Here is a 10,131-nt window from a genome sequence, read left to right on the forward strand (position 1 = left end):
GTAGTTTTTATGGAAAATGTTCCATTTTTGTTTTGTTTCATATCAGTGATATATTATAAGAAAAATTCTAAGGATTATTTTCAGGAATCAGGATATATTACAAGGTTCAAAGGTATTAAATAAAATATACATAGAGGGTATTTTTAAGAATCATATTCTAATCCTACGTTGTTTCATAACAAATGTACAGAATAACATATTTTTGTATATATATAGTGAAAGATAGGTATTTTATCTAAACGTGCTTTTTTCATCTCTGTCTTTTTTTTTTGTAAGGTCTGTTTCTAGTATTTATTTTTAAATACAAAAGCAAAAGTTTAAGTGGAAGGTTGTCAACATCTCTCTTTATAGCGCAATCAATATTGCATTTAAGCGAATAAATGAAAATTGTTTTGTTTTTTTGTAGTTGGGGGTAATCGAAATTTATTGCAAGTCAAGCAAAGCGAAGATCCCTTTTTCAGTTTTCTTTCTTTTTTCACATTTCTTGATGCACATCACAGCTTCCCCAAATACACAAACCAATGAATCCTAATTTGGTAGTTTCTTCTGCAGTAGTATCTCTCTGCATTTAATCCACAACTCTCTATAGTAGTTATTAGCATGACAAAAGAAAAAAGAAAACATTAAAAAAATATGTAAAAGAAAGGAAGTTATTAATATTTTCTATGTTCAGTTCAATAAAATGACTTTTTAATAAACTAATTGGAGTAAAATGTGACTATGTCAGTACTGTGTTTGCTACGTACACCTTATTAATTTGCTTTAGAGAAAAGAAATGCGTAACTATCATCATGCTTCGAAAGAGGTTACAGTACAGGTGTTACCTCAAAATAATATTATAATATCATCGACAGAATCTAGAAGTTCTTACGACTCAATTATTTGATTGTGCTAATGTTTTTATAGACATTAATTAATAGTATTTTCAAAGACGACAAACGAAATCTCCCCTAACCTAGATCTTTAACTTAACTCACCGCAATAAGATTGATTAATAATACGAAAATACGAAGCATAAGACAAGACATGACTAAACCCATTAAATCTAATAATCCCAAAATCTAAAAACATCACGCTTTGAAACTCCAATCATAGACACACCATTTTGTCCCTACCGTGTCGTAACACGTATACGTGTAAGATTAAACTACAATCGTTCATTTCTCTTTTTTTAAGCAGAGTATATAAATTCAAAAGAAAAAGGTATTTTTTTGCCTACCTAACCTGTTTTATCATAGAAGAAAAAAAAAACCTCAAACACAGAATATGTCATACATCTAAAAATTAACGTTAAAGTTTGAACAGAGACACAAGTGAATAAAGAAATGAGATCAGCACGAATCTGTTGTAAAAATCTAGTCTAATAACCTAAACACAATTAAATCACCATCACATCACAATGTGTTTTGTTAAATTATCCTCACAAAGGGACCATCATACATACCCATTCATCAATTTTTTAAAAATCAAAATAATTTAATAAAAATGAAAAGATTCGGTGCTTGAAATCAAAATAAAGTAAATAAAATTAATGGAACTCATTCCATCAGAAGGATTATTCGAGAGACCTTGTGCCACCACCATGAATGGTGGTTTTCAACAAAAGCTAATAAGAGTCTCTTCCTTTATATGGCATTTCCTGCAATAAAAAGCAAACATGTCAGTAAACTCTCAACTCTTTCGAGCGTTTTTATTTAATTTTTGGTAACTAGACAAAGCAAAAACTATGAAGGATGATAGTTTACAGGTTGGTACGGCGTTGGCGGCATGAACAAGAGTGGTCTCTGCGGAGTAACCATCATTGGTTGTGGGTACTGTTTGACATTGAGATTCCAAGATTCAGTTTTACAATAGAGAGAAGAAAGTGGAAATTTTTTTGAGTCATGGTTCTTATAGCAATAAACAAACCTGTGGACCATTTGGAGAATAATATGTTTGATTTGGACCAAGCTGTGTTGTATTATTATACATCATTGGAAGTTGTTGTCCAGGGAATGCTGCTCCCATCTGTCAATTTTTCAATTTTTTTGAATCAGAAATAATCATTATTTCGGCGTTTGATCATTAAGAGCAGATAAAGAAGAAAGAAAAGTTACTCCGTATCGAAGATGTAATCCTGGCATCGGTGGAAGAGGAGGGTAATACAATGACCCGTCTGAGACTGGAGATTGAGGACGTGTAGTAGCTGATGGAGATGGTTTGAAACTCTTTGCATTGGGATTCAGTTTAAATTCCTGATCAGACCTTCGTTAGTAAGAGCTTAGACTATTAAGGACAAGTTACATGATAAACCTAAGAACCAGGAGAAAAAGAAAAAAAAACCTTAGCATTTGGGTTGAGTGTAGACTTTTCTGAAGATAAAGAACCAATTGAAGAGCTTGGTGATAGTATTGGACGATTTGATGCTGGGGAAGCTGCAGAATTCTCTGAATTTCTAGAGATGGAGCTTCCAGGCCACCCAGAGGAGCTCTCAGATTTCGATTTCTCCGAGAGTAGAAAGAGTCCTCCATCAGTGAAACTTGGCCTCACAGGCGGTGGTGCATCTTCATTGATATCTTGAGGTAGCATGAAAATACTTAGTTGGAAATTCAATGGGTATCAACATTTCAGATGAAAAGGAAGTACATAGATACGATAAGCTGAAGTTGCACAAACCTTCAAGACCAGACACTGATTCCTCGGATGGCTGTGTTCATACAGATTGAAGCAAACAGAACAGTGTTATACGTATTGGAATATTATGCAAATGCCAAATGCAATCAAGAGTAGATGCTCAAAAGAGTTTTAATTTACCTTTTTAAAATGGGAAGCTCCAAGAAATTTGCTGGTTCTTCGCTCACCAAGCTGGCTCTCATTCCTGTTAGAATGAGCTATCAGAAACTTATAGTTTAATGAAAGATCTTTTGAAAAATAGGATGTATGTCTATCCCAAGGAAAAAGACCTGATATTTCCTCCAACAGGAAAATCTTTGGATGGTTGTTCGGACATAAGCGGGAGAGTATGCTTATTTGAGTTCGACCAGCTCTGGTCTATGAATTTGCTATTCCGTAATTGCCGGCTGTCACCCTGAAAGACAAAAAATGGCAATAGATGATTCTCCTAGAAACTACTACCAGTGAAGAACTCAACCATACCCATGATCCTTCACAGACCTTGCCAGTTGAAACAGGTTTCTTGCCATCAGAGGCAGATGAGTCACCAAAAGTCAAATTGTTGCAGCAATCCAACAATATGTCTTCTTCCTCTTCTTCCTCTTCGTAACATGTATCATCAAATCTATTTAGCGTGCAGACCGATGAGTATTTGGTTTCCTCATCAATATCAAACTTTCCACTAAGCTGGAGCCCTCTTTCCTGTGTAAGATGATTGCATGCATGAACCATTAGAAGGTAGATATGGTACAACAATGTAACGTAAAAATTCAAGTGGCACATAAGACATTTGTCATTTCACCTCTGCTACATGAAGATCTCGGGTATTCTCACCCACAATCTCTCTCGCAATCCTCAAGGCTTGCTCTTCTAGCTCCCTCGTTCCAGGACCTCTCTCAAGTTTTGTGGTATACAGTTCCTCATCAAAAGTGCTTGTTACTCCAAATAAAGTCTTATTGACCTCAAACTGATTCCAGCCCCTATGATATCATCACATATAAGATATGTTATAAGAGGTGTCGTTCAACCCAGAGAGTGTATATGATGAAAGAATGAGAAATGAGCACAGGTTAACCCACTGAGAATGGAGGTCTCAAACTAACACTACTAAACAGATTCTAAATCAGAAATTAGAAATTCTAAAAGAAAAAAAGGAAAATATCCTCCTTTAAAGAATAAAGTCACTACCTCTTCCAAGGATCATCAAACACATTCTCCAGATCCGAACAGTCTGGAACATCTTCATCGGGTACCCAAGGTTTCAGCTCTCTTTCCACATCAACATTATAAAACTGTGATATCAGAGAGTCTGTTAACAGCTCTAAAGGTTCCTCGCACGGAACAGAATTTGAGACGTTATCGCTGGATACAGGAAGGTCCTAACACAAAGACCAATGAAAAAAGAATAACAATGTCAATACACGAAGTAGTCTTTCTAACATTCTAGTGCCTTGACATGAACATAAAAAAACCCAATCCCATCTGCAAGAAAAGTGTACACACCTTAGCTATAACTTGCACAAGTTCTTCAGCAGGGATAATGAGTAGCTTTGAAGGTGGCTTGCTGACAAGCGAAGAACGGGATATTGTTCCTAGTGAATCCCTAATCAAGCATGCCATTTTCAAAATAATTCCTGAAAGTTTCAAAGCAGTTTGTAAGAGGCCAAAAAAAAGTGACCTCTGCTTATATTATATCACATCTCAAAAGGAACAAAACTAGGTTCCCCATTCAGAGCCTTACCAAAATCCTTCTCGACATTCGCAGCATGAAATATGCCACTGTAAACGGTTCCATTTTTAAGGTGAACTTCTACCTGATGTCCAATCTTACAAGTTGTGAAATACAATAAGAGCTCGTGAGAAGGGGTATCCACACTTCCAGCTTCCCAGCCGTTCTCTATACATACGTATAAACAAATAAGAGAATGCAGAACATGATGTTGGTGCTAGATCAGAATAGGAATATACATGTATACATCTATACAACACCTGTATTGTTCACAGACGGATGTGCCTTATTAACCCCTGGCTCATTATCAACCATTCTGTGTGGAAATCCATTGGATGAAGAGCTCGAGTGAAGACCAGGCTTCATAGTTGCCTTATCCTGTTGAGTGAAAAAAGAGACAGGGTATATGGATAAGATGACAAAGATAACTGTACAAAATCAATTTAAGTTATGTTTTTTTTATTTGTCCGATCTCATAGAACTATGAGGGTGAGATACATAATGTCCTCCAATTTGCATTCTTGCCGGTATTGAAACTCGTTTTAAGATTTCTAAGTGCGATATAGTCAAGTCTATACATCAATCTAATTAAATAAAACCAAATTACTAGGGGGTTAGTCAACTAAAAACTATACAAAGAAGCAATGTGAATGATCAGCAATTTCCGCGGTAGATAAAAATATGCTATGAAATAGAAATGAAGTACACAGCAGAAACCATAAAGTAACTCCGATTGAGCCATGGGAACAACAACAAACCAAAAAAAAAACAACTGCCCCTAGTAATTGTAGGGATAAAAAGCATAAAACTTGAAAATTGGTGTTTTATCCCCTAACCAAGCATTTGAATCCCATTAACTATTCTGTAATGAGAAAACACAGATTTAAAAAGGTTACATTGAACATGATTCACTGCTACGAACACACGCAAAAAAAAATTACTTGATACATCAAGAAACAAAATCATTACTCTCAGCTCCAATACAGTTGCACAACAGATAGAAACCCTAAATCAACCAACTCAATCACAAGTTCCGCAGAATTAAAGCAAAAAGCTGAAGGCGAAAATAATATCAGAATCTGAAAAAATATAATAGAGAGACTTGAGAATATGTACCTCTGAATAAAGCTGGAATCAACAAACCAGCCTTTAAAATAAAACAATGCTAAGAGGAGACGACGGCGATAATTTCCCTCGCGGCGAATTTAGGGTTTTTTTCTTTTCCGGACAGAGTTAGGGTTTTACCGGCGAGTTGCGGAGAGAATCGCGGTAAAGGAGTCAACAACAAATCAAATCTCCAGAGAAGCAAGAGATTTTGATTTGATCCTTTTTTTAAGCAATGAGCAAATTCAGGGAAGAAGAAGAAGAAGAAGAACAGAAACAGATCGGTTTTGTCGACGGTATATGATCTCCTACGCTACGGAACAGCGTGCGTATGATTCAGTTATTGGGCCTTTTCTTATGATCCATTAACTTCTTAAGTCTTAACCAACTAATATCTTTAAAAAAAAAGAAAAATTTAAAAAAGATAATTATATCTTTAGAAAAACTATCTCGAATTTTTCTGAATATATTCTAGAGATATCCAATTATTTGTTTTTGTTAATTGAAAAATTTTAATCAGTATTTTTGTTTAACAGCATTTTTAGTTAATATTTTCTTGTAAGTGTTTAAAATTTAAATATATAAAAAAAAAACCTTAAGTACATGGCCATTGGCACATTCAAACAAAAATAATTTTCAAACTAAACAGAAAGTGACCTTTATATTGACTTTTGAGAAGGCATGATAAGTCTTGCGCCTGATGATGTGGAAGTTGTACTTGGAGTTTTAATAAAACTCATTATTAAATCAAACTTTCAAGGAGAATAAAAAGATGGGTAACAAGTATTGTGAGTTGTAGGTGGGGAACAAACAATTCTACAAGAATTTAGTATTATAATCATCGCTTTTTGAAATTAAAACGTTAAGGCTTAGTTGCACGCTCTATGATCATTATAGTTTCATCGTTTAGACTTTAGAGCAAATCATTTCACGCCTTTTATCAAATTTATAGAAAATAAATTCTTTTATAAAGTAATGTGATTGGCCTTAAGAGAAGAATTATGTGTTAATTAAATGTTTTTTCTGATTCATAAACTTCACAAAATGCTCATTTAGGAATTAGTTTCTCCTCTAATAATAATTTTTTTAGTTACTACTCATAATCTTAACGCTAAAACGGGTTTAAAGATGCTCGTATCTATTCGCATTATATCATGTATATAAATAAATTTGATCGATTTAAAGTAGGCTAAATATAGTTCAACAGTGCACTTAACAATGCAAGCAAGTAAATCAATCTAACATTTAAAATCATAAGCAAAAGAAGGTAAAAAGAACATAAATAGTCCCAATATTTTGAATGATGTTATATATGTAACGGTAATAAATATAAATCAACAGTGCATTTAATAATTTTCCGTTGTTTTTTCTTCTTTTTTTGGTTATATATATTAAAACAATCAAAAATTAAATTTAATAGATTAAAGAATCATAAAGAGTGGGGCATGTGGCACAGAGGATCAATAAGAAGAAACACAGTAGACCACACTCTTCGTGTTTTGCAGTGTCCAACGAACTCAAAAAGCCCAAATCTCAAAGCTTTTTCTCTTTCACTTTTTCCCCAAATCCGCAGATTCTGCTTCTTCAGCTTTGTGTTTCTACAGTGTGTGTGTGTGAGAGAGAGAAAGATCGATACTTTGACACTGCTCTCATTCTCTCTGTCGCTTTGAACCAAACGAAGAAGGAATAGAGAGAGAGAGAGAGAGATAAAAAGAGTTTAATGCGAATTTATGGGTTTGATCTACAGATCTGCGTGCCCTAATTTGTCTCTGGCGTAACGGTCATATTTTAACCGGTTTCAGTTTGAACTCTTCATCGCTGCGTTACTGTGATCTCGTAGCCTTTTTCCAAGTTCCAAGTGTAAGTCTTTTTCTTTTTTTGTTTCCTCTTTTGTATCTGCACTGAGCAAGAATCGTGATTTTGGGTTTTGGAGTCTTTTCTTAATTCATAGATTTGATCTGGGTTTTGCTCAAAAAATGTGATTTTTGTTTTCTGGCTTGATGATCTCAGGAATATTTTTAAGGGTTAGTCAGTGTAGTGTGAAAGAGAGATGCTGACGTGTATAGCGTGCACGAAGCAGCTTAACAACAACAATGGCGGATCTACTCAACAAGAAGATGAAGAAGATGGAGTTATTGGGACCCCTAGGACTAAGCAGGCGATTAAATCACTGACGTCACAGGTAGATTACTCTTGTATCTTTCACTTTCATGGATTGTTGTTTGGTTCAAAGAGAAAATGACAAAAACAAAACATAAAGACATAGACTCGTGGTTTGGTAGAGACTTGACTCCTAGTCTTAATCTGTAAAACATTTATTCCTCTGAAATTGTCAATTACTCTCTTATCTGTTAGTTTTTGTCATAGCATAGCATGTGACTCTTGTACATATGTTGACTACTGTTTCATTTCAGCTAAAAGACATGGCAGTAAAGGCTTCAGGGGCTTACAAAAACTGCAAACCGTGTTCTGGGACATCAAACCGGAATCAGAACCGAAACTATGCTGATTCTGATGCTGCTTCGGATTCTGGAAGATTCCATTATGCTTACCAGAGAGCTGGGACTGCGAGCTCAACTCCAAAGATTTGGGGGAAGGACTTGGAGTCGAGGTTAAAAGGGCTTTCTAGTGAAGAAGGTACACCTACGTCCATGAGTGGCCGAACAGAATCCATAGTGTTCATGGAAGAGGACGAGGCCAAGGAATGGGTTGCGCAAGTGGAGCCTGGTGTTCTCATCACATTTGTGTCATTACCTCAGGGAGGGAATGATCTTAAGAGGATTCGGTTCAGGTAATTGTTTCTAGCCAATATTGACCTGAATGTAATGTTGTGTGTTTACCAATTGATCTGCTTTTGCTAATATTATTACAGCGTGATAGGTCTTAATTCTTGATCTGATTAGTTTTCTTGTCACATCCATGATTATTACAATTGTCCAGCGTGATAGGTCTTACTTCTTGCACTGTTGTATTTTTGCCGTGTCAATTGAAGTCCAGATGATTTTGAGCTTAAGAAGCCTTTGTCTGTCGATGAGTTTCACGCTACTGCTGAAAATTAAGAAACACTAGGCTCCATATTACCGAGACTAGCTTCTGTCATGGTCGTTAGAATGGATAGTTTGGCCCCAAGATTGGTATCTCTAGCTTTTGGGGGTTCTTTGTATTCAGCAGATGCTGAGTTTTTGTGTTTTGTTGCTAACTAACAAGAGTTTGACTGATTCGAGGCTAGATGGTGATGTTTTAAATTTGCTACTTCTTGCAGTCGTGAGATGTTCAATAAATGGCAAGCTCAAAGATGGTGGGCAGAAAATTTCGAGAAGGTTATGGAGTTATACAATGTGCAGCAGTTCAATCAGCAGAGTGTGCCGCTTCCAACTCCTCCTGTATCCGAAGATGAGGTAATGCTATTTCACTATTGAACGCTCAATTTTTTTAAATGACTATCACAACCAAAGCTTTATGTGTTTTATCTCTCTTTGGGTTATACAATGTTGCAACTTTAAGCTTCAATAAACAAAATCATGTACTTAGGTCCTAAATAGATTATTTGGAACAACCTTGTTGTGCCAGGGCTCGCAGATCCAGTCCGCAAAGGACAGTCCTGTAACTCCACCCCTGGACAGAGAGCGACCTCGCAGCAATATTCCAGGCTCTTCTGGTATTGCTTCAACACCAAAGCTCTCTAGCATCAGTGGAACCAAGACTGAAACATCATCAATTGATGGTTCTGCTAGAAGTAGCTCAGTAGATCGATCAGAGGAGGTCTCAGTGAGTAACGCAAGCGACATGGAAAGTGAATGGGTAGAACAAGATGAGCCTGGTATCTACATTACTATCAGAGCTTTACCAGATGGTAATCGCGAGCTTAGACGTGTTCGATTCAGGTACTATAAAACAAAAACCTATTATTGTACGTGCTATATTACATACCACTCTCTTTCTCAACATTGAGGACAATGTTGGTTTTATTTTGTAGCCGAGACAAGTTTGGGGAAACACATGCGAGGTTATGGTGGGAACAGAACAGAGCTAGGATACAACAGCAATACCTGTGACTTGATAGATTTACTAAGTGGAGCAGCTACAAGACAAAGATTTACTAAGTGGAGCAGCTACAAGACAAAGAACATTAACAAAACGATTTTTTTTTTTTCTTTTCTATAATTGTAACTTAAACAAAGACTTTCTAGTTTTTTTCTCAATGACCTTGCTTCGTGTTAGATATTATTTATTTTTAGAGACCTAATTCTATAGAACAAAATTTGTCTCTCAGTAAGTCTCTATTGTTAACATGAAAAAAGTGAAATATGCGAGATAAGATATAAATATAATATAAGTAATTCAAATCATCAAATTGGGGGAAAAAAAATGAATAATCATTTTCATTACAGCAAAAGTGATTTATCATTCGAATATTAATTCAATCGTCTCATATGCAGTTCTAAAGTGTCTTTCACTCGCCACATCCAATGGCGAATGCACACCATATGGGGTTTGGACTTGGTGGTAACGCTGGCCTCGAGGTTGCTCCATCTCCTCAGTTCAAGTCGATGCCTCGCTACCAGCAAACTTTTGAACAAAATCTAACATGCTTACTTGTTGAGTGAATGATAACAAACTCTACCTATTCCTTTATTCAATGCATA

The 10,131-nt window shown here is 35.7% G+C and overlaps 2 protein-coding genes across 3 annotated transcripts; one reads left to right on the plus strand and one right to left on the minus strand.

Annotated features, from left to right (window-relative positions):
• On the minus strand, nucleotides 1,319–5,785 carry LOC104758767 (polyadenylate-binding protein-interacting protein 3-like). 2 transcript variants are annotated; one of them, XM_010481707.2, is made up of 15 exons: nucleotides 5,498–5,785; nucleotides 4,642–4,759; nucleotides 4,394–4,549; nucleotides 4,156–4,286; nucleotides 3,841–4,031; nucleotides 3,455–3,632; nucleotides 3,136–3,354; nucleotides 2,943–3,067; nucleotides 2,794–2,857; nucleotides 2,656–2,686; nucleotides 2,323–2,555; nucleotides 2,097–2,234; nucleotides 1,909–2,007; nucleotides 1,746–1,814; nucleotides 1,319–1,639 (listed from the first exon to the last, which is right to left on the minus strand). In XM_010481707.2, exons 2-15 carry the CDS (start codon nucleotides 4,745–4,747, stop codon nucleotides 1,607–1,609), a joined length of 1,773 nt encoding a protein of 590 aa, XP_010480009.1. In that variant the 5' UTR covers nucleotides 4,748–4,759; nucleotides 5,498–5,785; the 3' UTR covers nucleotides 1,319–1,606. The 2 variants fall into 2 exon arrangements, with proteins under 2 accessions (XP_010480009.1, XP_010480010.1); XM_010481708.2 differs by having other exon boundaries at nucleotides 3,154–3,354; nucleotides 5,498–5,771.
• On the plus strand, nucleotides 6,954–9,687 carry LOC104758768 (protein Brevis radix-like 3). The gene is made up of 6 exons (XM_010481710.2): nucleotides 6,954–7,345; nucleotides 7,496–7,667; nucleotides 7,900–8,276; nucleotides 8,748–8,883; nucleotides 9,056–9,369; nucleotides 9,462–9,687. Exons 2-6 carry the CDS (start codon nucleotides 7,536–7,538, stop codon nucleotides 9,538–9,540), a joined length of 1,038 nt encoding a protein of 345 aa, XP_010480012.1. The 5' UTR covers nucleotides 6,954–7,345; nucleotides 7,496–7,535; the 3' UTR covers nucleotides 9,541–9,687.

The sequence above is a fragment of the Camelina sativa genome, chromosome 17 (assembly GCF_000633955.1).
Source record: "Camelina sativa cultivar DH55 chromosome 17, Cs, whole genome shotgun sequence".
NCBI classification, from domain to species: Eukaryota; Viridiplantae; Streptophyta; class Magnoliopsida; order Brassicales; family Brassicaceae; genus Camelina; species Camelina sativa.

Excerpts from the sequence above, each read along its gene's own strand:
- LOC104758767 (XM_010481707.2), bottom strand. The coding sequence starts at position 4,747 with ATGAAGCCTGGTCTTCACTCGAGCTCTTCATCCAATGGATTTCCACAC. Across the intron at positions 4,550-4,641 it reads TCCGTCTGTGAACAATACAG|AGAACGGCTGGGAAGCTGGA; the intron begins GTGTTGTATAGA and ends ACGTATGTATAG. Across the intron at positions 2,235-2,322 it reads CACTCAACCCAAATGCTAAG|GAATTTAAACTGAATCCCAA; the intron begins GTTTTTTTTTCT and ends AGGTCTGATCAG.
- LOC104758768 (XM_010481710.2), top strand. The coding sequence starts at position 7,536 with ATGCTGACGTGTATAGCGTGCACGAAGCAGCTTAACAACAACAATGGC. Across the intron at positions 8,277-8,747 it reads CTTAAGAGGATTCGGTTCAG|TCGTGAGATGTTCAATAAAT; the intron begins GTAATTGTTTCT and ends TACTTCTTGCAG. Across the intron at positions 9,370-9,461 it reads CTTAGACGTGTTCGATTCAG|CCGAGACAAGTTTGGGGAAA; the intron begins GTACTATAAAAC and ends TTTATTTTGTAG.